The 13,273-nt window shown below is 44.5% G+C and overlaps 1 protein-coding gene across 1 annotated transcript; it reads left to right on the plus strand.

The window, feature by feature from the left end:
* Nucleotides 1-11,608: 11,608 nt before the first annotated feature.
* On the plus strand, nucleotides 11,609-12,633 carry LOC123185341 (quinone-oxidoreductase QR2). Its single transcript, XM_044597240.1, has 2 exons — nucleotides 11,609-11,731; nucleotides 11,833-12,633. Exons 1-2 carry the CDS (start codon nucleotides 11,709-11,711, stop codon nucleotides 12,422-12,424), a joined length of 615 nt encoding a protein of 204 aa, XP_044453175.1. The 5' UTR covers nucleotides 11,609-11,708; the 3' UTR covers nucleotides 12,425-12,633.
* Nucleotides 12,634-13,273: the final 640 nt, after the last annotated feature.

Below are 13,273 nucleotides of genomic sequence, written 5' to 3' on the forward strand. Positions count from 1 at the left end.
AGAGATGCTACTCCTTCTTCCTCTACTCAAGTGGCTAAGCAGAAGAAGTATTGGCTTCCTCCTCCTCCGTTCCGTTAGCCGTATCAGAAGAGCAAAGGTGGCAGTGGATCTTCCCCCCCACCCAACCCTGGCTTCCAGAACAAGACTTCGTCTCAAGCTCCAAGATCGAGTGCTCCGTATCACCGTCCGATTTCAGAGGTCACGTGCAACAAGTGCCAACAGAAGGGTCACTATGCCAACAAGTGCTTCAATCAGAGGCATCTCCCTCCTCCTCCTCCTGTGAGATCGGCAAGTACAGCTATGGTCAAGCATAACCCCAAGCACGCCAAGGTCAACTTGCTGAATGTAGCTCAGGCAGAGGACTCGTCAGATGTCATCATGGGTAACTTTCCAGTTAACTCTTTTCTCGCAAAAGTTCTTTTTGACACTGGTGCATCGCATTGTTTCATGTCAAGATCATTTGTTTCCAAGTATGACTTCGTTTCGCAAATGTTGGGTAAACCTATGGGAGTGGTTTCTCCGGCTAAGTCTATGAGGGCTACTTCAATAGTCCCGGATGTTTCTATCATGATGGGTGATTTCAAGTTTCTGGCTTCTCCAATGGTCCTTGGTAACTCGGATATTGATCTTATTCTCGGGATGGATTGGCTTTCTAAGCACAAGGCTCAGCTTGATTGTGCAGCCAGGTAGATTCAATTGACTCATTCGTCTGAGGATGTAATTGTCTTTGCCGCTAATGACGATACCATCTGTCTGTTTTCTCTCAATGAGAAGGGTGAACTGGATGCTATCTCGCAAATTCTAGTCGTTTGCGAATATCAAGACGTCTTTCTAGAAGAGCTTCCAGGAATGCCTCCGCACCGGCCAGTTGAATTCGTCATTGATCTTGAGCCTGGCACGGAACCAGTGTGCAAGCGTCCCTACAAGCTCGGACCTAAAGAGTTGAAGGAGCTGAAGAAGCAACTCGATAGTCAAGAGAGAATGGGTCTCATCCGACCTAGTTCTTCTCTGTGGGGTTGTGGTGTTCTTTTTGTGAAGAAGAAGGATGGAACGAACCGACTTTGTGTTGATTACCGTCCATTGAACAAGAAGACCATCAAGAACAAATACCCACTTCCCAACATCAACGAGCTGTTCGAACAACTCAAAGGTGCCCAAGTATTCTCCAAGCTTGATCGCCGTATGGGTTATCATCATATTCGAATCCGTGAGCAATATATTCCCAAGACGGCTTTCAGGACAAGCTATGGTTCATATGAATACACTGTCATGTCTTTTGGTCTCGTCAACGCTCCTCCGACTCTCTCTCGCATGATGAACTTCATCTTCAACGCCTACACCAATGACTTCGTTTTGGTCTATCTCAATGACATTCTGGTTTTTTCTAAGAACAATGAGGATCATGCCAAGCACTTGCGTTTGGTACTCGATAAGCTTAGGGAACACCAGTTCTACGCCAAGTTCTTCAAGTGCGAATTTTGGCTCGATGAGGTTCTTTATCTTGGGCATATCATCTCTGCCAAGGGCATTGCGGTGAATCCTGAGAAGGTGTCTGCAATTGTGAATTGGGAACCACCTCAGAACGTGAAGCAACTCCGTAGCTTCCTCGGTCTCGCAAGCTACCGTCGAAGATTCGTTGAAAACTTTTCTAAGATCGCGAAGCCTCTCTCAAATCTTCTCCAGAAGCACGTCAAGTACGTTTGGTCTCCGGAGTGTGACATTGCTTTCAACACTTTGAAAGAGAAATTGGTCACTGCTCCAGTTCTGACTCCTCCTGATGAATCCAAGCCGTACGAGGTCTTTTGCGATGCCTCTCTCCAAGGTCTTGGCGCAGTGTTGATGCAAGAGAAGAAAGTTGTGGCTTATACCTCTCGCCAGTTGAAGCCCAACGAGAAGAACTACCCCACTCATGACCTCGAGTTGGCGGCAGTTGTGTATGCTCTTTTGACTTGGAGACATCTCTTATTGGGAAGAAAAGTGGACATCTTCACTGACCACAAGAGTCTCAAGTACATCTTCACTCAGCCTAATCTCAACCTCAGGCAGACTCGATGGGTCAAAATGATTCAAGAGTATAATCCGAGTATCAAGTATACTCCAGGCAAGGCCAATGTGATTGCTGACGCATTGAGCAGGAAGGCTTACTGCAATAGTCTTATTCTCAAGCCTTATCAACCCGATCTTTGTGAAGCTTTCCGCAAACTTAATCTGCAAGTTGTTCCTCAAGATTTCCTCGCCAACCTTCAAGTCTCTCCTACCTTGGAAGACCAGATTCGCCAAGCTCAGCTTCTTGATGCTATGGTAAAGAAGGTGAAGATTGGGATTGCCAAGAGTCAACCCAAGTACAAGTGCTACCGCCTTGATGACAAGGATACTCTCTTCGAAGATCGTATTGTTGTGCCGAAAGGTGACCTTCGTAAAGTGATCATGAATGAGGCTCACAATTCTCTCCTCTCCATCCACCCTGGGAGCACGAAGATGTATCAGGACCTCAAGCAGGCTTATTGGTGGACTCGAATGAAGCGCGAGATTGCTCAGTTCGTGAATGAGTGTGATGTCTGCAGAAGGGTGAAGGCAGAACACCAAAGGCCAGCTGGTCTCCTCCAACCTCTTGCCATTCCAGAATGGAAGTTCGACCACATTGAGATGGACTTCGTGACTGGGTTTCCAAAGTCCAAACGTGGCAATGATGTTATATTCGTTGTCATCGACAAACTCACTAAAGTGGCTCATTTTTTGCCTATCAAAGAGTCAATCACTGTAGCTCAATTGGCAGAGCTCTATACCTCTCGAATTGTCTCTCTGCACGGTATTCCACGGGTGATCTCTTCAGACCGTGGCAGCATCTTTACCTCCAAGTTTTGGGATTCTTTTTAGAAGGCCATGGGCACCAACATCCGCTTCAGCGCAACTTTCCATCCTCAAACTAGCGGTCAAGTCGAGCGTGTCAACCAGATTTTGGAAGATATGCTCAGGGCTTGTGTGATCTCCTTCGGCATGAAGTGGGAGGATTGTCTTCCATATGCTGAATTCTCCTACAACAACAATTTTCAAGCAAGTTCGGGCAAGGCCCCATTTGAAATTCTGTATGGAAGGAAGTGCCGTACCCCTCTCAACTGGTCCGAAACCGGTGAACGTCAGCTTCTGGATAATGACTTAATCACAGAGGCAGAGGAAATGTGCAAAGTCATTCGAGATAACCTCAAAGCAGCCCAATCCCGCCAGAAGAGCTACTATGATAGTAAGCACCGTGATTTGGCTTTCGAGATCGGAGATCATGTTTACCTCCGCGTCTGTCCTATGAAAGGTACTCGCCGCTTCGGTATCAAAGGGAAGCTTGCCCCTAGGTACATGGGACCTTTCAAGATCATCAGCAAGAGAGGCGATCTCGCCTATCAACTCGAGCTTCCTTCAAACTTTGCAATTTGCCGAGGATATTGTAGTTGATCCGTGCATGCTATGTTTCTGTTCTTGCCATGTCTAGCTTGTATAATGTGTATTCTTGATGGGTGTATGCTTAGATTGTCATGACATGCTCTGTAGTGAGTGCATCGAGCTCGTAAACATGCCTACTTGATATCTGTTTTGCATGCTCCAGTTTTTCACAAAGTCTGAGATCTGATTATGTTTTTGCCATGTTCACATGCTTACAAATGTATTTTCTGATCCCTTTTGGCTCAAGGTCACTAAGGGACTTTTGTTAAGCTCTTTGAGTAGCTCCATGCCATGCTTTACTTTGCCATGTTGAACCCCTGTAGCATATAGTTTTCATGCTCCAAAGTGTGCTACCTGGTCTGAAATTCCAGACAAGTGTTAATTTCACTAAGTCTGAAATCTGTTTACCAAATGCATTTTTGCCATGCTTGTTTGATCCTGTTAATGGATGAATTGGTCGTAGCTCAGTGTTCATCTTTTGTTAAGCATCATGAGTGGATCCCTGCCATGTATTTTGTTGTCATGTTTGAGTGTTGTAGCATGTTCATCTTGTTGCATTTAGATGGCTACTTGCTGTATATCGCAGACCGGTGCCATATTTGAATTGCTTGCCATTTCCAAACCGTGACTCCGATTCCGGTGATCTTTATATCGTTTTCAAGCGATTTCATCTCACCTTTCTAGTGGCACACTTGGATTTCCAAGTTGAGGCCAGGTTCATTCATTCCTTGTCAAATCTTGCATATGCATCACATATCGCATCCCGCATAGCATACCATGTTTGCATCTTGTTGTTTGAGCTGTGCACGTGGTTGATCGTGTCCTTGTTGATTGTTTGTCTTGTTTGGGTAGAGCCGGGAGACGAGTTCGCTAGCGAGGAGCCCGTTGAGTTTGCTTTCGAGGATCCAGTCAACTCTGACAACTTTGCAGGCAAGATGATCATACCATCGAAATCACTTATATCTTTGCTTTGCTAGATGCTCGCTCTTTTTCTATGCCTATGCTACGATGCCTACCACTTGCTTATCATGCCTCCCAAATTGCCATGTCAAACCTCTAACCCACCATGTCCTAGAAAACCATTGATTGACTATGTTACCGCTTTGCTCAGCCCCTCTTATAGCGTTGCTAGTTGCAGGTGAAGATTGGAGACCGTTCCTTGTTGGAACATTACTTACTTGTTGGGACATCATTATGTTACCTTGTTATCTTAATGCATCTATATGCTTGGTAAAGGGTGGAAGGCTCAGCCTCTCTCCTAGTGTTTTGTTCCACTCTTGCCGTCCTAGTTTCCGTCATATCGGTGTGATGTTTCTGGATTTTGCGTTCCTTACGCGGTTGGGTGATAATGGGAACCCCTTGACAGTCCGCCTTGAATAAAACTCCTCCAGAAATGCCCAACCTTGGTTTTACCATTTGCCACCTAGCCTTTTCCCTTGGGTTTCGCGGACTCAAGGGTCATCTTATTTTAAACCCCCGGGCCAGTGCTCCTCTGAGCGTTGGTCCAACCTAGAGCACCATGTGGGGCCGTCCCTTGGAAACTTGGGTTACGTTGGCTCCCGTACGCTTAGCTTATCCGGTGTGCCCTGAGAACGAGATATGTGCAGCTCCTATTGGGATTTGTCGGCACAACGGGTGGTGTTGCTGGACTTGTTTTACCATTGTCGGAGTTGTCTTGTAGAACCGGGATACCGAGTCTGATCGGAATGTCTCGGGAGGAGGTCTATTCCTTCGTTGACCGTGAGAGCTTGTCATGGGCTAAGTTGGGACTCCCCTGCAGGGATTTGAACTTTCAAAAGCCATGCCCGCAGTTATGGGCAGATGGGAATTTGTTAATGTCCGGTTGTAGATAACTTGAACCTTAACTTAATTAAAATGAATCAACTGTGTGAGTTACCATGATGGTCTCTTCCCGGCGGAGTCCGGGAAGTGAACACGGTGTTGGAGTAATGCTTGCCGCAAGTTGCTCTCTAGTTACTCGTTCGCGCTTTGCCTTCTCTTCTCGCTCTCTTTTGTGAATAGGTTAGCCACCATATATGCTAGTCGCTTGCTGCAGCTCCACATATTTACCTTGCCTTACCTATAAGCTTAAATAGTCTTGATCGCGAGAGTGCGAGATTGCTGAGTCTCTGTGGCTCACAGATTACTTCCAAACCAGATGCAGGGCCTGATGATTCCGTTCCAGATGACGCGCTTGAGCTCAAGTGGGAGTTCGACGAGGACTCACGCCGTTACTATGTGTCTTTCCCTGATGATCAGTAGTGGTGCCCAGTTGGGGCGATCGGGGCCGTGTCGCATGTTGGGTTGATCTTTTATTTTGGGTCGTAGTCGGGCCATGAGTGTTTGAATGATGTAATGCTATTTATGTACTTTGATTGACGTGGCGAGTGTAAGCCAACTATATATCTCCCCTTTTATCATCTATATTACATGGGATGTTATGAAGATTGCCTAACTTGTGACATTGCTTTCAATGCGGTTATGCCTCTAAGTCGTACCTCGACACGTGGGAGCTATAGCCGCATCGAGGGCGTTACATACTGCTGAGATATTTTTCGTTGACATTGAACAATCCAACTTCCTGTAATGCCTATATGAGGTATTTCCTAATTTTTACTTGCATTTCTTGCAGTCCGGTATGAAATATAGAGAGAAGAGAGGATCTTGTAGTGATTATTCAAAATTGTTCAAACTTTAGGTGTACAGGCTTGTGCTAATTGATTCTTCTATTTAGTCTGATAGCATTTTTTGCAAGTGTAAAATCTGGGGAGACATGAGGATGATTTCTTGGCAGTGGTTGCTGTGATATTTAGCAAGAAATATTGAAGTGAAGATGTATCCGTTTTTTGTGTCATAGGAGAACTTAATCTGAATGTCTGCTCTGCTAGGAAGTACTTAATCCGTTCTTGTAATTGTTGTTCTCTTGTAACAATCTGTGGGTATGGGCCTAATTCAATTGTTGGCTAAGCTAGGTTCTTCATGGATGCCAAGTTTAGTTGTTAATTAACTAGGGGCATGGTAACCTTCGTTGCTGTTAAGTAGAAGTGCAGTCATGTAGCTTTTAGTGTTGCTGGACAGGCTGGTCTGAACGTACTAGATAGATTCAGTTAGAGGGGATTCTTTTGGTAGTGCTTTTAGAAAATGAACATGTCTATATGTGTCCAAGCAATTGAACTTGGGAGAGAGGTTAGTTCTGTAAAGAATATTCCTGTAGTTGCTTACACATGAGGATTGTAACTGCTTCTGTACCATTGGATATCCTTTACTGCACATCACTGACATTGGTTCAGTTAAAACTGCACTAGCTGTCAGTTTGGGCAGCAAGCTTCTAGCTAAAAATGAGTTAGTTATGACTAAAATTTCGAGTTGGCCTCTATATATAAGTTGTAAAACAAGTTCCAAGGTTTTTCTCTAAAGTACTTTTTGTGTCGTTTGGATGCACGGTTTGAGAGCAACCACCAACTTAGTTTGTTTTCTACAAAGTTATTTTCTTGGGTGCAGTATTTTTCATATGGCAGATTAGGCCCTGTTAGAGATTGAATTGAAATGAAGTTAAAACATGAAAGTTTTAGAGGTTGTTCTATTGATACTGAAACACATGTCATTTGTTGTATTTCGTTTTGTATATTAAATCCTATGAAAACATTAAAGAGGGTTCTATACTATGTTGGAGAAAATTTAATGATGCACATGGTTCGATGGATGAAGACTTACGTCATCAAATTGCTTCAACCTCGTGTGAAAATTTAATGTGATAAAGTAGATATGAGCTGGGGTCTTGTGCGTAAGAGTATGTGCGACGAGTCCATCGTTGTATTGATTGTGATATATGCTTCATTAAGCATAATATTAAGTGTTAAAACTTCAATTGTGTATATACTTAGTGATGCAAATTCAAGAATTAAGTGTCCAGGCATGTCATCATTGAAGTGCTGCTGGATATTGTGCTTATTTGTATTTACCAGCATGAACAGAATTACTAAGACTATTTCATTATTTCCTTCATAGAAGACTGGATAGTGTCTACAACAATTGCACATCAATGCGGCCCAAAAATTAGTCAATTCGAGGTGGATTTCACTCATTCTCAAGAAGCACACCATTCAAAAATCAATGTTTTTCCAGGATGTTAGGAATTTCTCATTGCACAAGGAAATATGTGAGGAGAATAACTATTTTCTACCATACATCTAGCATTTTTATATTTTGGTAGATTCTATATTGTTGGGTACAACCATGGGTACAGCTTGCAGAGGTAAATATCCCAAGCACCCCTCATGCAAAGAGAAGGGTAATCTCCTTTTTTGCGTACTGTATGCCTTCCTACTTATTTGTATTGCAATAATAATATCCTACAAGTATTCAGAATAAGAGCAATGTTTTTATGATTATCTAGAATTTTCATTACTGATGTTTGTTTATTGGACTATGTGTATGTATTCAGTCTTCCGCAAAACTCAGCCACAGCTATTATTCATGTTAGCTTTTTTTGAATGTTGTTATTAATGTTAGCTTTGGAACTTCAGGTTTTGCACTCAGATATTCTTCAGGAATTGCTCATCGCACAAGGAAATATGTGAGGAGAATCACTATTTTCTACCATATATCTAGCATTTTTCTATTCCGGTAGATTCTATATTGTTGGGTACAACCATGGGTACGACTTGCAGAGGTAAAAATCCCAAGCACCCTCATGCAAAGAGAAGGGGAATCTCCTTTTTTGTTGTATTGTATACCTTCTCTACTTATTTATATTGCAATAATAATATCCCTATAAGTATTCGGAATAAGAGCAATTTTTTATGATTATCTAGAATTTTCATTACTGATGTTTGTTTATTGGACCATGTGTATGTATTCAGTCATTCGCAAATACACATGTGATGTCAACTCAGTCACAACTATTATTCATGTTAGCTTTTTCTGAATGTTGTTATTCATGTTAGCTTTGGAACTTCACGTTTTGCACTCAGATATTCTTCACGGTAGTTCCTTGGCATCATTATGTTTTGCTGATCCAAAATTTACTATTCTCCATACTTTCATGTTTCATGTTGTTTCCAATATGGAAATCTAGAATTTTTACATCATGACATTGTGCAAAATGATTCACTTGCATGACAAATCACCTCTCATATTTGGTGAGTTGTTTCTGAAATCTGGAATCATTAAGCGTCCTTTTAGTCTTGTCCATATAAATTGCCAAATGATGCCAGCTCTGTTCGAGTGGTTTAAATTCTGAAGACTGAACTTTGTTTGCACCATGTGTACAAATCTCGATTTCACTAAAATGGGCTCCATGTGAATCTAAATAAAATGCTAAACTAAAACAATAGGCTAATTGAACTTGTGATTTTGGAAATCTTTTGGCCGAAGAAGCTTATGAAACAGTGTACTGTAAACTGGTTGGTTATTGAGAGGCCCTTTATCTGTTTTCTGTCCCAGGAGCATGATAGAGGTGATTATGTGGTATTTGTGTTGTTCTTTACACTAACTAGATGCAAGTGATGTGTGTTAGTCTGCTTTTCAGTTTCTTCCCCACCTTTATGTTGAAGGTATTGTTGATTAGTTGGCGAGGTTCATGGATAAGTTGTACTTCTGTCACATTTGTGGTCTATCAGTATGTGCCTTTTCCACTTAGTTGTTGGCTGGACCATATATTTATTGCATGATGTAAACGAATTTCTATGATTGTGATTTAGACAAAATAAATAGTACACTATAAGATGGTACCTCAAAAGGGTGTGATTCACCTTTAACTTCTTTATCCACTTGCGCTTTCAGCACCGCAAAGCTCATGCAAAGACCATGAGGAGTAGCACAGATGAACGGAACATAAACAACAATGGTCATGCAGCTTCTTGTTCCCCATGATCGTAACACGGTAGAGGCAACAAACAGTGTAACTAATGGTGGAAGTGGTGGTGCAGGGGAGGATAGCAACCATACAATCCAGGAGCCCTGATCGCAAGCTGTGCTTCTGCCATGTTATCGGTGCTGGAGCGCCGTATGAGGCGTTATCTTGATCAGTGTGTCTTGAATGCCACCCATTGCCTTGAGTCCACTGTATATTAAGGTTATAATGTTTTGTTTATTCAGTGGATTCTTGACCGTCCTGTAGCTAATTCCATCCAGTAAGTAATACAGTTCGTCTAGGAAGTATTTTGGTTTGGTGTGTAGTTTTGGGCCTGCTGTGTTGCCCTATCTCTTTCTTGAAACTAGATCTGCCAGGCTACCTTCGGTCGTGATGGTTTGGCAGAGATGCAATATGTAAAATTACTGAGCTAAGTTGGGTTTGATAATGCGATCATAAAGAAGATGCAGAAGGCATTGTACATGTGTACAGTAGGCACACATTTGAATGTCCTTTAATCGCTATGTGTTACAATAGTGTGCAAGTACCGAGCCCTTTTCTGCTCAAAAAGAAAATACAATTTCCACCTTGAATGGGGTGCTCCTCATGGTCTTTGCACGAGCAGTTAACTATAAAAGGAAAAGGATCGACCCTCTTTTTAGAGAAAGGGTTGTTTGCTATGAGAGAAATATCTCATACTTTTATATATTTAAAAATATACACCCTAAGGTCCCTAACAAGTCATTTGTATGACAGACTGGACCAAAAATCATTGAGTTTTAACAAACAGAAGAGATGCATACAAATAATTATTCTTTATATATTTGTTGCCCATGTTAAAACAATGTGTGTTTGAGTAATTTTTTTTGTAGAGTATGAGAGAGATGGAGATGTGTTATGTCGATGCTAAAAAAGAATACACCAACAAAGGTGTTGAGGCGTTGAAAGCACTAAAAATTCATCAAGTTTTATATACAACAAAAGGCCCGTGGCAACGCACGGGCATTGTACTAGTACTGCTTAGTGTCGTGATTATTTATAGAATATAGCATATAATAGAATTTATTCTATCTTATCCACAAGGTTCAAGTAATACATAAATAATTTTATCAATTCTTCATCCCCATACGTCCGCCTACCCTTCCCTCCGCCTCCCCTCCCCTCCAGATCCCCTCTGCCTTCCCTCCTCTCCCGCCGCCGTCGAACCCCGGCTGGGCAAAACCCGTGCGAGGGAGGAGGGGGGGTGATGGCGGCCGCCGGGCGTTCCTTCATGGCGGCTTGGAGGCGTGGCTATGACGGTGAATCTTGAGAGGGCGCCTCGGACGACGTGTGTGTGGCAATGGTGTCGGTCACACAGCAATGTAACCTCGTCTACCTTTGGCTGTTTCAATGCCGATCCAAAGGGATCTGGTCGATGGGTGTTTCCTCGCGGTGGCTTCTCAGCGGCGGATCAAGTGGAGGAGGAGATGGTGCCCTAGCTGCTAAAGTGGGTGAGGATGAGCCATCATCGGCGACGCCCGTGGGTGTCGTTTTTCTCGTTGAAGGCGATGGTGGAGGCGCCCCTCGCTCCATTGTTTCCGGTGGAAATCTTATATCTGGAGGAGGCTACCATTGACGGCGGCGCCTGTAGGCGTTGTAGCCCTTGTTGGAGGTGTTGAGGGGCCTCTTGGATCGGATGATGGTGACGTCTTTGTTGTCACCCCCGTGGGGGCATTATCTTTCAAGACATTCATTGGCTGGATGGACATGTGGATGGCTTGGTGGTTGGGCATCGGCAGGTGGTGGAGCGGTGCCTTATCCTACACATCGATGGCGGCGTATCTCGGCGTCATGGCGCAGTGAAGACTCGGCGTCTGATAGGTGGTGATGAACTCGTGCAGGAGGATGACGCTGTTTAGGGTCGTGATGATGTCGATGGCAGAGAGACCCAAAAAGGTTGATGCATTAGTATCTGATATGAGAATGGATCGATGGATTAAGGAGGTGGTGGCCCTTTAGCGTGCGCATGTGGTGTCCACTGAAAATGCGCCAGACTGATGTGTAATCCAGTCCATATGATCTGGCTTGGATGGGGCGTCGAGCGTTAGACGTCAGTATCAACGCTATGACCACGTACGCAACGAGCGCCATGTTAATCAGAGTTTGACCACACTTCTTTATACGCACTGCACAAGACTCATAATTAGCAACGCCGGGTGATGATCATCTTCTTTATTCAATAACCTTTTTAAATAATCTGCAAGATTACGACGACAAGACGTCAAATTAACAATCCTCAAGGCTCCAGCTTCCCCTACAAATACCGGAGCCTCTCCGGCATCTTTCTTCACCAGCTACCTACAGTGAAGTGCAAGAGGAAGCAAAGCAATTTAGAAAACAACCAATTTTTACAGTAGAATTGTCTAGCTGCCGATCGGCAATGGCGACCAAGATCTACATCGTGTAATGCTCCGCCTATGCTCTGCCCACTCTTCTTCCGGCTAGTTTAGCTCAATGGTTTGCTTATTACTCCATTTTTTTCTTGTTCATCTGCATCGATTCAGGTACTATTCGATATGGGGACACGTCGCGACGCTTGCGGAGGAGATTAAGAAGGGCGCCGACTCCGTCCCCGGCGTTGAGGTCAGCGTCTGGCGGGTGCCGGAGACGCTGCCGGAGGATGTGCTGGGGAAGATGCACGCGGCGCCGGGGCGTGAGGATCACCCCGTCATAACGGCACGGCAGCTGGCTGAGGCCGACGGCATCCTGTTCGGCTTCCCGACGCGGTTCGGCATGATGGCCGCGCAGATGAAGGCCTTCTTTGACTCCACCGGCGGCCTCTGGCAGGAGCAGTCCCTTGCCGGCAAGCCCGCAGGCGTCTTCTTCGCCACGGGCACCCAGGGCGGCGGCCAGGAGACCACGGCTCTCACGGCCGTGACGCAGCTGGCGCACCACGGCATGCTGTTCGTGCCTGTCGGCTACACGCACGGCGCCGCCATGTTCGCCATGGACGAGGTCAAGGGCGGCAGCCCATACGGAGCTGGCACCTTCGCCAGCGCCGATGGCAGCAGAATGCCCAGCGATGCCGAGCTTGCCTTGGCGGCGCACCAGGGAAAGTACTTTGTCGGGATCGCTAAGAAGCTCAAGGCCGTCTGAACTGCTCACGGCACGGGGTTTCGGGGATTGCACATCGTGTATGCATGATTTCCAGTTGCACATCGTGTATGCATGATTTCCAGTTGCACATCGTGTCAGCTGGATAAAAGTTTATTTATTTACCAATTACTATAATGTACTTCCCCTCAAATTTTTTTTTACTATAATGTACTGGTTTCTATTGTAATTTTCTTTAAGCTATTTCTATACCATGTTTGGAAAGAATAATGCGTGCACCGTGGCAACACCCCTGCTCAAAAAATGGTTTCTCCGGCCGGTGAGGGTTCAGAGCAACTCGAACAGGTCAACTACCCACATTTTGTCCGTTTTATGTCCGTTTGTATCAGTCGAACGGACGGTTGTATCCGTTTTTTCGTTTGGGTCGGTCCTTGCACTCAACAATAACCTGATACAATTTTTTCGCGTGTACTTATAAAAAATACAAAAACATCCATTCAAGTTTAACTTCATTAAACATTAAACGACCGGTCAACCGCCGGCAAAAGTCCACTTAAAACATTAATAAAATTTAAAATAAATATTAAAAAAACTTGCGCCCTAGCACGCTGCCCTAGGCGTCGTCATCCTTCCCTAAGTTGGCGAGGTCGATGCGCCGACCTAGCCCAGGGTAATGCGCTCTCCCACGCCGCCAGCGCCGCCTCCTCCGTCGTTGTGACGCCCCCGATTCAATCGTACACTAATCATACACGCAAACGTGTACCATCAAGATCAGGGACTCACGGGAAGATATCACAACACAACTCTACAAATAAAATAAGTCATACAAGCATCATATTACAAGCCAGGGGCCTCGAGGGCTCGGATACAAGAGCTCGATCATAGACGAGT

Source organism: Triticum aestivum, chromosome 2A, assembly GCF_018294505.1.
Source record: "Triticum aestivum cultivar Chinese Spring chromosome 2A, IWGSC CS RefSeq v2.1, whole genome shotgun sequence".
NCBI classification, from domain to species: domain Eukaryota; kingdom Viridiplantae; phylum Streptophyta; class Magnoliopsida; order Poales; family Poaceae; genus Triticum; species Triticum aestivum.

Bases quoted from the DNA above. Each gene is read 5' to 3' on its own strand.
- LOC123185341 (XM_044597240.1), top strand. From the start codon at position 11,709: ATGGCGACCAAGATCTACATCGT. The intron at 11,732-11,832 runs GTAATGCTCCGC...GCATCGATTCAG, and splicing joins GCGACCAAGATCTACATCGT to GTACTATTCGATATGGGGAC.